General features: G+C 42.8%; 1 protein-coding gene across 6 annotated transcripts in view; it reads right to left on the reverse strand.

The window, feature by feature from the left end:
* The window catches only part of ZNF385B (zinc finger protein 385B), a 384275-nt gene that overhangs the window by 82526 nt on the left and 286195 nt on the right, over nucleotides 1-15554 (reverse strand). For all 6 annotated transcript variants that reach the window (XM_084799806.1, XM_084799808.1, XM_084799807.1 and 3 more), the window contains one exon: nucleotides 5657-5799. In XM_084799806.1, the coding sequence (XP_084655932.1) occupies nucleotides 5657-5799 (143 nt within the window). The remainder of the gene's footprint in view (nucleotides 1-5656; nucleotides 5800-15554) is intronic.

Below are 15554 nucleotides of genomic sequence, written 5' to 3' on the forward strand. Positions count from 1 at the left end.
GATCAGATAGTTTCCTCCATAAGAAATAAGGTTTATTGTGCCCCGTGCAGTGAGGCAGCAGTTGTGCCTGTGGTTTCCTACAAACATAGCAGAAACATAGCAGGGCGTGGGAAGAATTTCACACAGAGGCTCATATAGACCTGAGTGTGGTCCCTAGGCAGCTCCTGTACAGATGGAGTGCTGGAGAGGTGTGTAGACACACATCTGTCCCTGCATGTAGAATGTGGCTTCTTAGATGAAGCCTTAACATACCAGTAAGTGTGCTCCTGTGGGCTGGGAGCATGCCCAACCTAGCTCACGGCAAAATAACATGGACTTCATGGTTCGACAACAGAACTTCATGTTTTCACGCTCCTGGAGGTCTCAGATTAGGTCAAGTTATAGTTAGGAATATATATGTATATACATATAGACATATGCACCCAATAACAATTAGTGAAAAAGAAGGCCATGAGTTTGAAGGAGAGCAGGGTGCGGGGTATACGGGAGAGTTTGGAAGAAGTTAAAGGAGGGGGGAAATGTATTTATGTATTTATGACGTCAAAAAGTAAAAATTTTAGTAAGTTGGGAACAGGTTAAAAATTGGCGGGGGTGGGTGGGTGGGGTGGGAACTGGGGAAATGACTCAAGCCTATGAGTGCTAACTGCATACAAAGAAAAAAACTGGAGTCATTAGACGGGACGACGCAGGCAGAAGACTTGACAAAAGAAAAGCTGTTCCTGAAAGACAAACACCGAATGCCAGGACAGTGGTAGCGAAGAACAGTGTTAGCCAGGCAGAGAAGCCGACTGGGTCTTGGCTATGAAGGGAACTGATGGTTGTGTTTTCATGGTCTTCTCCTTTTTAAACGACACAAATCAGCCTTCCATCCAGGATAGGCACTGCAGCTGGAAACTGACCTTGCCAGGTTGTAGTCATCAGGACATAAAGCCCAGATCATCACCCTCCTGGTGGCCAGTGTCCTTACTTGTCTCTTCCCAGCTCTGCTGGATGGGGTCTTACACTATTTGTTTATCTGTTTATCCTCTTTTAAATGATTTATTTACTTAATTTAAGTGCTCCTAACCACTGAGTCATCTTTCTCTCCAGCCCTCTGCTTATTCATCATGTATAGATAGAAAGTTATGGAATGTGAGGAAGATAGCCTCTAAATGAATGCTGGGAAGGGTAGATTTTGCAGTGTGTAGTAGATTCAGCATAGAACAAGGAACCTATTTTGTTTTAGTCTAGTGGTTCTCCACCTGTGGGCCTCGACCCCTGTGGGAGGGTAAGCCAAACAACCCTTTCACTAGGCTTACTTACGAGCATCTTCTTCCTTTTTTTTTTTTTTTGGTCTTTTGAGACAGGGTTTCTCTGTGTAGCCTTGGCTGTCCTGGACTCGCTCTGTAGACCAGGCTGGCCTCAAACTCACAGCGATCCGCCTGCCTCTGCCTCCCAAGTGCTGGGATTAAAGGCGTGCACCATCACGCCCAGCTTACGAGCATCTTCATATCAGAGATTTATGTTACGACTCATAACAGTAGACACATTACAGTTATGAAGTATCAACAAAAAGAATTTTATGTTTGGGGGCTACTGCAACATGAGGAATCTGTTTTAGACTATAACAGAATCCATCTTTAATTCTTATTCAACATGTAGTATTCTGCTCTACTATAAACAAAAGAGAAAACAGTAAATATTTATTTGTTTGTTTATTGAGACACAGGCTTACTATGTAGCCTTGACTGGCCTGGAATTGACTATATAGATCAGGCTGGCTTCGGTCTCACAGAGATTTGACTGTCTATGCCTCCAGAGTTCTGAGATTAAAGGTGTATATCACCACCTCAGATTATTTCTTTTTAAAAGAACTACTTTGTGTGTGTGCATGTGTGTGCATGTGCATGCATGTATGTGTGCGCGCCTGTGTATGTATGCATGTGTGTGTGTGTGTGTGTGTGTGTGTGTGTGCAGGCATGTGTGTGTGTGTGTATGTGTGTCCCTGTGTGCCTATGTGTGTATGTGTGTGTGCGCGCACATGCATGCGCGAGTGTGTGTGTGTTCACATAAGCAAGGCAGCATTGGATCTGTTCCAGTTGGAATTATAGATAGCAGTACACCAATTCATATGGGTTCTGCGAATAGAACCTCTTCAAGAGCAGCAAGTGCTCTTAACCACTGAGCCATCATGCTAGCCCCTAAATATATAATATATGTATTTTAAGTTAACTTGAAGAAGGCAGCAAAGATTGGAGTTTTCAAAATATTTTACCTGTGGTCTTGGTATAGCTACCTTTTGGATAAAAACTGATTAACTTTGATGCCACTTTTTAAAAATCCTTATTAATAACAGCACTGGTTGAAAATAAAGGGAAAACATAATTCGCCTTGTTTCTCTCAGGAAGAGTAGGCTATGACTTTTAAACTTTACCAACAAGACACTACAGCTGTTGCCCAAGTATACTCCGCTTCGGCAGAAATGCTTACAGAAGTTTGTATTTCATATTCAAAAAGTCGTTTCCTCTTTTACTTAATGATCCTGCAGAAAATTATCTAGCCTGTGTCCAGCAGAGACGGAGAAAGAGTCCTGATTAGGCTTTGTTCCCAGTGAATGAGGTGGGAGGTGGCAGGCCTGAAGAGCCAGGGCGTGAAGAGCTGGAACACAGCTTTAAAGTTAGAAGACTGTAATTCCAGACCCAGCTCCTCCTCTTGACAACAGGAGTGACAGGCAGCGAGTCTTCAATGTCTTGAAATTATCACACGCACATGATAATTTAGTGTAATTATTAGTAGCGATATAGAAACATTTGCTTAGGAAAGTGCCCGATGACGTTCTTAAAACCCAGGAAATGTCCTAAGTGAGTTGAGTGCTGGGATGGAAAAACAATAGGACACACACACTCTCTCTCTGTTTCTCAACATATGCACACACTCAAAACACACACAGATACATATACATACACAGTATGTGTGTGTCTGTGTGTGTCTTTGTGTATTTTGCTGACTTTGAACTAAAGAACCTCCTGTCTTGGCCCTACTGGGGCTCCGTAGGTATGCACCACCATGCTCAACAAGATAAGAGAGACCCCACTGGGGCTGACTTAAGTTTTAATACAGCACTAGAAAGGGCATGATTTGTACTTAATAAACTATGAGCAAAATTAGTATTTCTGGTCGGTTTTATTATAATTTTTTCACTGTGATAATCAAGTAATATCAGTATTTGAAAATTTATAGCTTATTTTCTTCCAAGAAGAGAAAAAATATAAAAGGAATATTCATAGAGTTTTTATCAAGATAGTATATCATAAATTTGTTATGCATAATAACCAAAATGATATGACATATCAGTATATTTGTGAGCCCTATGCAGCATTAAAAAGCCAATATAAACTTTATTTTCATGTTAAGAAAATCTTTTTAAAAAGCATTCACTCTATTTTTGTTTAATAGCCCTTAAAAATGGCTAAAGAGATGCAACTGCATGTAAGACATTTTGAAAGTTGGTGACAGTGACCTCAGAACATCGCTGAGTATCTGCACTTGCAAAGGCATCTGCAATTAGGTATCTGTTAGGTATGCAGCTTTCAGACTTTGACAGCACACTCCTGCAAAGGAAGTAGAGTGCAATGGGGCAGAGAATCGAGTTTTCATTTTGCCTTAAGTGCAAATGTTTCATTTGAAGTATAGCATGTTTATAAGACAGCTATAATTTCCTGTGGGCAAATTAAAAAAAAAAGTGTTACTTGTGCTAACAGTCATGAGTGAGACTTGCATTAAAAAGTAAAAAACAAAAAACAAAACAAAACAAAAAAACCACAGCCAGGTGTGGTAGCACACGCCTGTAATCCCAGCACTCGGGGAGGCAGAGGCACTTGGATCTCTGTTAGTTCGAGGCCAGCCTGGTCTACAAAGCAAGTCCAGGACAGCCAAGGCTACACAGAGAAACCCTGTCTCAGAAAAAAAAAAAAAGTAAAAACATGGGCTCACACACTTAAGTTCACTCCACTGCCCAGGCTGCTTATGAACAACACCCCTGCCTCTGCCCCCCCACCCCGTTTGGGCTGCAGTCCACAGACATATGGTGACCAGAGGACAAACACCTAGAAAGCATCCCAAGTACAACAAAGTGTTCACAATGACTGCCAGTGCAGGGGCAGGCTTGTTCACGGTCACTGGAACGGCTCAGTGCCTTACTTTGGGAGGGTGGCTCTCACTTGTGATGGATTCCCGTGGCCAAGATAGGCCTGAGATTTATCTTACTTCCATGCTCCTTTGGACTGGAAACCATGCTTACCTTTTGATCCCTTAAAACAAAAACCAAACCAAACAACAACAACAACAAAAAAGCCTGTTGGCTTTGGCCAGGAAAATAAACCCGAAGAAAACAAGCATTCGGCCATTTTCTTGCTAAGGAGCCCTTACCAAGATGTCTGGCCCTCTATCCGCTGGTGACTGTACAGCGCTAGGCCCCAACAGAAGGATTGTCAACAGATTTTATTTACAACCCTTGAGGAAAAACCCTCTTGCTGTTTTCACTTCTGTAGAGGATAAGTTTGCAAGGGGGTGGAGGTGGGGGAAGCATTTGGCAAGCTTCCAAAGCACACTGTCTGGTGGTGGTGATAACGCAATTATTTGTTTTGATCGTGAAAGCATCTGCAATGCTCTTGTTTGTGGACACCATCCGGCCCCACTGAATGTATTTATCTCCGGTGCAGATGCAATCCACACCATTTCCTCAGTGTTCACCCTTCCTCCTGCCAGAAGTTTCCAATCTGCCCAGAATCCTGCTGTTCAAAGATGTCAGTTCTACTTGGCACACCTATAAAATGCCTTTCATTCAAATAAAAGAGAGTCGGCTGGCTGGCTGGCTGGCTGGTGTGAATACGCTGGTTGGAGTGGGCAACTCACCAGTATTCATTATGTACATTTAATGGGGAGCAGCTACACACTATACACATGTGTAGTTAGATTTAAAACAAGTCAGTTAGATTCAATAACTCACAAGAACTCCCAAATAAAAATTCTGTTTATATGGAAGTCATACTTTATCTAACACCTCCCAAATAAAAAGGCACCCAGAGAGATAAATCCCACAGTTGTTGCTTGTATTTTTCTTTATAGTCGAAATTGGGAAAAAAATCAATGTGGCTTGATGTCTCTAAATTGTGTTCTTGAGCATGTCTGAGCAGCGCCTCAGGAGCAAGGGAGGCGGTAAAGTAGCTGCAAAGCTTTATCAGAACTGGACAATGTACTATAAAGTGTCACCCGTGGAGACATCAGAGACGTCTACGTGCCAGCTACTGTTTGGGCTGAGTTCCATGAGTGGCACGTTTTCTACAGTTCAGCTGCGTGGCGGGCACCTAAACCACACATTTTGGAAAGGGACTCCACCCATGCTCTACCCTGGAATGTGGTGAAAGGAAATGAGGGGCTGGAGAGATAGCTCAGAGGTTAAGAGCACTGGCTGCTCTTCCAAAGGTCATGAGTTCAATTCCCAGCAACCACATGGTGGCTCACAGCCATCTATAATGTGATCTGGTGCCCTCTTCTGGCCACAGGTGTTGCATGCAGGCAGAACATTATATACATAATAAATAAATAAATCTTAAAAAAAAAAAAAAAAGAAATGAGATGTAGGAGGCACAAAACAAATACGAATGCATTTACTCACTGTGTTAAAATTTGGAAAGAGCCCAACAGCAGAAGCACTGTCCACTGGAAAAGACATGAACGGTTTGATGTCCAGCGAGGGCTGCATCATCAGGGTGGGTGTGCGCACGAGAGCAGGAAGGGTGGTGGTGTGGCATGCACTGCCTGCCAAAAACAAAGCAAAACAGATTCAGTCTCTTACTCGCATCCATTTCCCTCTCACGCTCACAGTGCCAACACAAGGCTGCTGAGCTGTGACCTGCAAACACAGAAGTCACAGAGGCAAGAACTGGGCGAATGCAGCCAAAAGGATCTCTTCGTGGACTGAGAGACACGCAGAGTACTCCCCTGGGCATGAGCCAACAGTTTCTCTGGGTCAGGTGACACACTGACCCCAGGTTCTACCAGCAGGTATGGCACTATGGGCAATATCCTGACATCCAACCCTCCTGGTACCTTTGAGAACCCACAAAACCACAAAATGCTAGAGAATAAAAGAGGAGCCTCTCAAGATGCTCTTTGCTACTGGGAGTAAACGGCCAAAGCATGTTTCATGCAAATCGGAGATAATTACCATGGTTATTTTTATGAGGAAAGAAACTTGGACTTTGGCAGCTACTGACTATAGTTATGACTCAATTTGTTGTCTTAAAAATGATCACAAAGTTGTCCTTACTCTAGGGGAAAGATGAAGTCTAGACATGGAACGGTTAGGAAGTACAAGAAGGCAGATTGTGGTTTGGCTGCCTATAGGGAGTTGGGGACAGAAACTCAACGTTTTGTCTTAATTTTCACACCTAATGAGCTTGTGTTCTTTGGGCACCCATCCCCTTGAATAGTTAGTTCTATTAGCTGTTCTCTACTTGGGTATCTGGCTTACTGCAGGGCTTGGTGATTTAGAATGGTGCTGGCATTCCTCCTGGTCATTGGCAGTCATAGAGTATAGATGTTTGCTGGCCTGCTTGGCTCTCTGGGAGACAGGCTATGGCAAGCAGTTGTGTGTGTGTGTGTGTGTGTGTGTGTGTGTGTGTGTGTGTGTGTGTGTGTGTGTGTGTGCTCCTGCAGATGTGTATGCACATGTGTATTCATGCATGCAGAGGCCAGCCATCAGCATCAAATGTCATTTCTCAGCGGAATCCACCACCTTGTTTTCTGAGTCAGGGTGTTTTACGGGGACTTTGCAGATCTGGTAGGTTGGCGAGCCAGTGGCTCAAAGAATCCTGCTGCCTTTGCCTCCCCCATGAGCTGAGATTGCAAGAGTAATCTCCCAGAGTGTGCCATCATGGCTGCCTTCCATGTGGGCGCTGGGAATCAAACTCAGGTCCTCACTGGGTGGGTGGCAAGCACTTTATCACCTGAGTTACCTACACAGTCCAACATATGTACACAGGTACGGATGCATGTACACTAATCCCACATCAGATAATTTACCCACTTAAACTGTAAATTCAATAGGGTTTTTTTTTTTTTTTGGCATATTCACAGAGTGGCAAATGTGCATGATCTTCACACTCAGAACACCTTCATAACTTAAACTCTACATGCCCCAGTCCCTTCCCACTTCACCCAGCATCTCCAGCTGCTCACAACCACCAGTCTGTTTTCCTTAGTACAGGTCTATCTGTCCAGAACACGTCACTTAAATAAAATGTCTTTTGTGACTGCCTTCATTTGTTTGAGATGAATGCTTTCAAGGTATTTTCATACATGTAATAGCATGTATCGGAGTGTTGAGCCTTCTCAAGGCTCAAAGATATCCTACTGCAGGAATGTCCGACCGTCTGCATGTTCATCTGTCTGTCACGTCATAGGCGTTTGGACCAGTTGCACTTTGCGGCTACTTTGAAGAGGGCAGGGACTTTCACATCACCACCAGCAGCACGTGAAAACTCCATTCCCCTTGGCCTGCCTATCTAGGCTCACATAACAATTTCATGGAACCCCTCACCTGCTTCAAGGAGAAATGAGTAGTGTGAGAGAATGCCCCAACTATTAAGGTGTCCACCAGCCTCTCCCAGTGTCCCCAAATCACTGAAGCTCCTGCCGTAACATTCACTTGTTTTGGTAACAGAGTTTCCAAAAACACTGGTGGCGTGTTGCCAGTCGGGCACGGATAGCGTTGGCGATCTTGTTGGAACAGAGTGTCATGGCTCATTTATATTGATCTCTTGTGTGTGTGTGTGTGTGTGTATGAAATGAAATATATATTCCATATATAAATATATATTCATATATATGTATGTGTACACACACACACACACACACACACACACACACACACACACACACACACGTAAGTAAGAAATAAGGGAGAAAGGGGCACCTGAAGTATTAACTGCAATAGCCATGAGTCAGCCACAGCTATTAGGAAACAGAGATGAGGATTCAGTAGAAAGAATTGGGAAAGAGTACAGATGAAAACAGCAATTTTTTTTTTCCTGATGCTCAATTAAATAATCAGCTTTGGCCTGGGATTATACGCCACTGGCATTTAATTACATATTTATTACTCTCCTAATCAGGGAATGCTACCCTTCCTTGCTAACTTCAAAGCTGAAGATCCAAGATGACGATGTGTCACATCATTGCATCAGATGTTGAAGAGGTCTTTGAAAGGAATCACTTTAGAACGGTAGCTAAGTTGAAAGCTAGAGAAAACGGCGTTTAGTAATTTGGCATCATGAAGATTACAAAGAGTAAGCAGGCAGAGCTAGTCCAAGCCACCTACTGAACAAGCACAGCTGTTTTGTGGCTGCTGGTCTCTGAAAGGGAAGTCCGATCTATGAGGCCTCAACAGTGGCTGTGAGAGCCGAGGAACACAGAGGTCCCAGGGGCCCCGTGAGAGTCGCTCTGTAATAACAAACTCAAATCAAGGAGAATGCAGTGGGGAAACTCAAAAGCAGACTGCTCCATCAATGAAGGTCAGAATGTTCTGGAATCCCTCCTCTCCCAGTCACATCTCTATGCTAATAGACAGGAGGCTGGAGAACTACTTCGCTTCCACCATTCATTAGCATAAAAACTTAGCAGCTGTTTACCATCTCATTAGCATTTTAATGACACACAATTTGCCACGTTAAACACAGATTGTTTTAAAGTACTGATGGGTCTTCTGAACAAACCATGCGTCCATCAATACCTTCGTCCCAGTCTCGCTGTTCTCTGTTTTTTTTTTTTTATGTGCTACTTCACCAAGACACTCTTGCAGATGGAAATAAAAGACAAAGCATTTTTTTCCCCTCTTGGTCACAAGTTATTTCATGCTTTGATCCTCTGTCACTTTATTCCAGATTTTGCTACTGCTGCTGGCAAGCCTTTCTTTCACCTTTGGGTACCTCAAAGTCAGAGAGAGCTGTGAGCAGAAATTTGGCTAAAATGCATTCACCCTGCAAGAAAATGTTCAATTTTTCTAAAAGTCAAAGACTTGCTGAGATTAAAAAAAAAATAAAAAAATAAAAAATGAGAAGAAAAGAAAAATGGTGAACAATGCAATAATGAACATTTTCATGCAAAACTGCCCCTTTGCACTGCCCTTCTCATGAGTCAGGGCCAATAATATTTAGCTTCTTAAAAAAGCAAACTTGGGGGTTAAGGAAAAAGGGGGGTTATTAAGTAAAATGTAGTTTATTAAGATAAAAAGAGTGCTTAAGCTTAGATTTAGGTGGAGGTGTGAAGACAGGCATTTAAGCTTAGATTTAAGTGGAGGTGTGAAGACAGGCAGTTAGAAAAGGGCGCTGCACTGGAACCCACCCAGGGCAGGTGGGTGTGGCCCACCGGTAAAGGTGCCACTAACGTTTCTGCAATTATTCACCAATATATGTGACTCTAAAATGTGTGTATGTGTGTGAATCTGGTAAATGTACTTTTGAGAGAGGGCCAGTTGTGCGCAGAGGCCAGAGGAGAAAGGCAGGCACCCTACTCTGTCATGTTCTGACTCACTGCTTTTTAAGGTGGGGCGTCTCTCTGAACGCGCAGCTACCTATGCTAGGACGCCAACAAGGCTCCAGCCCTGCTCCCATGTCTGCGCCCTGCCGCCAGGCAGCAGCTTCTGACACTGGGGTTATAGGATCCTTGTGCCCCGAGGAACCTTTCAATGGGTTTTGGGACCCAAACTCAGCAAGCACTCTTATCCAGTGAACTATCTCTCCAGCAGCAACAGATTTTTTTTTTTAAATTGTTAACTCTGCCAGTTAGTTTTTGTGAACGTGACACAAGCTAGAGTCACCTCAGAAGAGGGATCCTTAATTAAGGAATTGCCTCCATCAGATTCGCCTGTAGGCCTATCTGTAGGGCTGTTTCTGGATTAATGACTGAAGTAGGAGGGCCCCGCCCACTGTGGTTTGTGTCGTCTCTGGGCAGGTGGTCCAAGGCAGAGCAAGCAGGTAAGTAATCAGGGTTCCTCTATGGTCTCTGCTACAGTTCCTGCCTCCAGGTTCCTGCCTCAGTTACCTTGATGCTGGACTGTAACCTGTAAGATGAAATAAACCCTTTCTTTCTCAAGTTGATTTGGTCAGTGTCTTGTCACAGTGATACAAAGCAATCTGGGACACTAACCTTTTCCAGCCAGTGTGCAAAGTACTGAGATTTATCAAGACTTCCACATATATGAATGAAATCACAGTAGGGCTTCAGGTTATTTGATGAGGCTTTTTCTACCATATATGTTCAGCCAACTTCCTGTTACAATCACACACACACACACACACACACACACACACACACACACACACACACAGACAGACACACACAGACACACACACAGACACACACAGACACAGACACACACACACACACACACACACACACACACACACACACACACACACCTCCCCTTCTGGAGAATTCTTTTCAGGGTGGGCAGACATTTCCTCCGAGAAGGAAATGTAAAGGGGGAAGAGGAAGTAGGGAGGGAGGAAAAAGGGGGGAACAATAGCTGGTTTCAATGCTCAAGGTCAGGGAGGAGACACCTTAAGCTCCTGTTTCTAAGGCCTTCCAATTGTTGTTAACTCACCATGCTCAGCATGGCAGGGTACCCTACTTTAGGGATACAGTTTATTAACTCACCATGCTCAGCATGGCAGGGTACCCTATTTTGGGGGCACAGTTATAATTTCCTGAGTCCCAACTAATAGAAGTTGTATGTGTCTATCCTATGAAGCCAGCAATACGTGAAAGACTTATCACTCTGATCATAAAAAAGAAAGAAAGAAAGAAAGAAAGAAAGAAAGAAAGAAAGAAAGAAAGAAACCCTCCACAACACTATTATTTCAGCCAACTGCGTCTGTAACATAATAGGTACCTTATCATGTCAATGGATTATGTCACAATCCATCACAATGAAAACTCATTTGAGGGCTCAGCGACACTTGGAATTATTACCTTCGTCTCTGACCTTTAGAAATGTGATCTTGAAGGCACTTTTAGGTTATAATCCCAAGGCTTCCTGGTGCCTCCTCTTTGTGCCATAACAGAAACAAACAAAGGACCTAACTCTTAGATGTGAGAGCCAGACAACTCAAATGAAGAAACATTTGCAGGGTGAGATGAAGTCTGCTCTTTCCGGGGCAGGGTCTTCTTGTATGCCACTGTCAGGTGTGCCCCTTCCAGCAAGCGCTGACTAGAAAACTGAACGTGCCCATCGTAGATGCCAAATATGGACCTCCCAAAGATCTCTCTAAAGAAATTAAAATGAACAGCAGTTTAATTTTTTTCTCTTTTCCTTGCTTTCCTAGCTTTGTGGCCCCTCACATTGTAGGTCTTTCCCACTGATCAGCACAACCAACAGCCAGGCATCTCCCTCTCTTCTCCTAGTCCGTTGTGTCAGGAAAATATAAAATACTAAGAGGTCTACTGAGCAAGCATGACCGCTAGGAAGTAGCTACGTGAACAAAAGGTGAGATTGGAAAAGCTTTGCTTCCGAAATAGTTATGGAATAGTAGCACAGGACTATGGACCAAGCATATTATACATGGCACAGATACTGATGTGCAGATACATATGTAGATATGGATAGCTATGTATATTCATATCCACACATATATTTGTACTTATACAGTCATTTGATCCTTGCAACAGCCCAATAAACAAACAAGATATTATTAGCCTGATTTCAGAGAGGGGAAACTAAGTCACAGAGTGACTCTGACTTCACACAGTTTATATGTGCAGGTGCAAGAATTCAAACACAGGCAGTCTGACTCCTGACTCCTGGCTTTTATTTTTTATTACCAGGTTATTGCTGAATCTAGGTACATTATCCAGCTGTAGAGATGAGGATTTTAACCTCAAACCAAGCTATCTAAAACGTTAAATATGCAAACAAAAATTCTTTTTTTTTTTTTCCAAGACAGCGTAGCCTTGGCTGTCCTGGACTCGATCTACAGAACAGGCTGGCCTCGAACACTCAGAGATCGACCTGTCTCTGTGTTCCTCCCCCCACCCCCACCCCAAGGGTTGGGATCACACAGCGTCCAGGTACAAACAAAAATCCTTTACTGTTCTGAATTAGCTAAAAATTCTTGACATTAACATAAGTGTCTGATATTGAGATAACTAAAATGTGAGTTTTTTTTAAGTTCCATGAGACCTAGCTCTAGAATACATTGATTTAAAAATAATTTTCTTTAAGTGTTGTTTTATTTCCTCAGATGAGGGGATGAGATGAGAGCCTTTCCTGAGCCTTTCTAGGTTTCTGAACTCTTGCTGGCTGGTTCAACTCAGCAGTTTTGGCCCAAACTCCTCTCCAGGCTGACTGGTTAGAACTGGCTCCTTTTGGTTTCTGTCTGAATTGTTCTGCCTGGCTTCAAACTAGTTCTGGCAGTATGTTTTAATCTTCTGGCTTCTTCTCATTTGCTGGCTTGTTCTCTCTTCACCTGTGTCTAAGCTAGTTCTCTCAGCAACCTGTCTCTGTAAAACTGTCCTGTAAAAAACTCTTAGTAAAAAACTCTCCCCCTTCTCCCTGTGCTGCTTTTAAGTAGCCTCTTCTTGCTGTCCCGTTTCTCATTGAGAGTGGACATATCCTATCTCTGACTCATTCTGTCAGATCTTTCTCTGGTTTGCCACTTTATCTGCCCCCTAGTTAGCTACCACTTTCAAACATCGGCTGCGTCCTTCTATAAACTAACCTTATCTTCATTGTTTGGGATAAAAGGTGTGTACTAAGGACGTGTCTGTCGTCCAGCCTGATGACACTGTAATCCAAAGTGTGTCTGCATTCCAGTTGCTGAATCACAATTCCTCTGCAATATTCCCAAAGATTCATATTATTTCATTTCTTTCAATAAATAGTTATAAGAGGCCAGCAACGTATGGTATTGATGGGCTATAAACTGTGTCAGGACTTATTTTACCTTTAAGATAGAATAGGAAAATACTAATATAACACATACAAATATTACAGGACTCTCTACATGCTAGGTACTATGCAGATGATCTGTACGCCTTATTTTATTAAAATAGAATATAACCTCATGAAGTTTGTATTACTGTCTCCATTTTCCAGAAGAGAACGATGAGATTTAGATCAATTAGGATCACTTAGTAGGGGCTTTAGCCTGCGTCGTGGTTTGAATAGATATGGGCCCCACAGACTCATGCGTGTGAATGACTGGCCCATAGGGCGTCGCACCATTAGGAGGTGTGGCCTTGTAGGAGGAAGTGTGTCACTGTGGGGGCCATGCTCAAACTATGGCCCGTGTGGCACAGAGTCTCCCTTCTGTTGCTTTTGGATCAAGATGTAGAATGCTCAGCTACCTCTCCAGCACCACGTCTGCTGCCTGTATGCAACCATGCTTCCCGCCATGATGATAATGGACTAAAGCTCTGAACTGTAAGCCAGCTGCAGTCTTCTATGAGAGATGCCATGGTCATGGTGTCTCTATTGCTCTTCACAGCAATAAAAGCCTAACTAAGACAGTATGGATCCAAACTCCTGTTGTTGACTCGAAAGCCTAGACCATTATTACATAAAGCACGTTGTTAGGTGAAAAGGTCCTGCCAGTGGGGGGAGGAGAGCACTTGCTCACCATGAGGAAGCACAGTCCTGGGATCTTTCTTTGGAAAGTGCTGAGCATTGTGCTTGAGACATAGCCAGTGTTTGTAGGCTTCGACAGCTGTGGCTACTGGTTACACTTGGGCCCCAGATACCATGCCACACCCCAGGAAAACCCAAGCAGTTAAGTCCATTAACATTTATCATAAAAGGCAAACTTGTAGAGGGGATGTCATGTGGTAACAACACAACGTTTGGGAGGGTCAAGGGAGAAAGGAATTGTTGCAAGTTGGGTTCCTCAACACTTCCCTAGAAGAGTTAACTTCTATGATGAACCTTGCCGAGTGGATAGTATTTTGGAGGGTGAATATGGGAGAGGCAGTGGGCACTGCATAAGCGCACAGAAGAAGTCAAATATATTTAAATGGATCAGTGTAGACTCTCAAGGTATTCTTAGGGTGTAGATTAGAGGTAAAACAGTAGAGATAAACTAGAACCTATTTATAACTTTGGAATAAGCAAAGGTTTCTTAAGCAGGAAGTTGAAGGTATTGATCATAAAAAGACTGAAGAACATATCCTGCTAAGAACAAGGATACAGCAAAAAGACAGCTTCAAGGAAAAGGAAAGACAACCTACAAAGTGGAAGAGGTCTAATTATATATATGTAATGATATATATGTATATATATACATATATATGTGTGTGTATGTGTGTGTATAATTATATCTATATCTCTATATATGTGGTGGAGAATGGAGTGACTCAAAGACAGCATGAGAGCACTTCCCAGATTTTATATATATGGGCATGTGTGTATGTATATATGTATATATATTCTGCATATGCATATACACACATATACATACATACATAGCTATAATATATATGGTATGGTATAGGTGGTCTATATTTAGGTCCCTTGTCTTTAGAAAGACAATAAAAAATTAGAACAAGAAAAAATGAGGGAAAAGACCCCAAATAGACATTTAACAAAAGTAGCTATTAAAATGGCCAATAATTCTACAAAAGGTGGTTCATTAGGATTGGGGATGAGAGAGTTATAATTAAAAGGAGATGCTACTACATAACCACGAGATCACATCCACAAGAGAGAGATCGAGATCACATCCACAATAAAGAGAGAGAGACTAATCATTGACGAAGCGATGAGGAGTCAATAATGAAGCATAAATTGTTACAACTACTTGGAAAAAACTAACTGACAACATCCCCAATAAGATTAGCACATCATCCCCCATGAGTCGGCAATTCTGCTTCCAGATAGATGCCGGACAGAAGCAGTATGAATTATAGAATAATCATAGAAGCAGTAGTCCCAACTGGAAAATAGTCAATTAACCTATAAACTACAGAAAGAGTAAAATGATTCTGGGATCTTATACAACAAAACATTCATAACAATGGGCTTTGGTAGTGAGAACAAAATCAATATCAAATTATATCCAATAGTGAGTAATAGAACACTTGGGGAAAATAATGTTGTGGAGAAAAGAAGTAAAGGAGTAGGCACAGCTGATGCCATTACGAGCAGCACACAGGTAGGCACACTCAGCCTATGTGGCTGGGAGCATGGCTGCCTCTAAGGAAAGGATGGGAGGAGGTGGAAAGTGGAGTGACTGCAGTACAGAACTAGGGCATCTCCCAGACATTAGAAACGCCCCCTCCTTCACCTGAGGTCCAGGCACACTGCTGTGCTGTTTTTCACGTTCTGTGAAGTCCTGTGTGCTAACCTACTACACCAGTGGAGCTCCCAGGGTGCCTTTCTGCATACATTAACAGCTGTTTTTAAAAACAGGATCAGTACTGTTAAGAAAACATCTCCACAAATCAGAAAAAAACAAAGACTCTCAAGGATGATGAGATGGCTCAGTGGTTAAGAGCACTGGCTCCCCTTCCAGAGGGCCAGG

Source organism: Acomys minous (assembly GCF_964271855.1).
Source record: "Acomys minous genome assembly, chromosome: 10".
Classification (NCBI taxonomy): Eukaryota; Metazoa; Chordata; class Mammalia; order Rodentia; family Muridae; genus Acomys; species Acomys minous.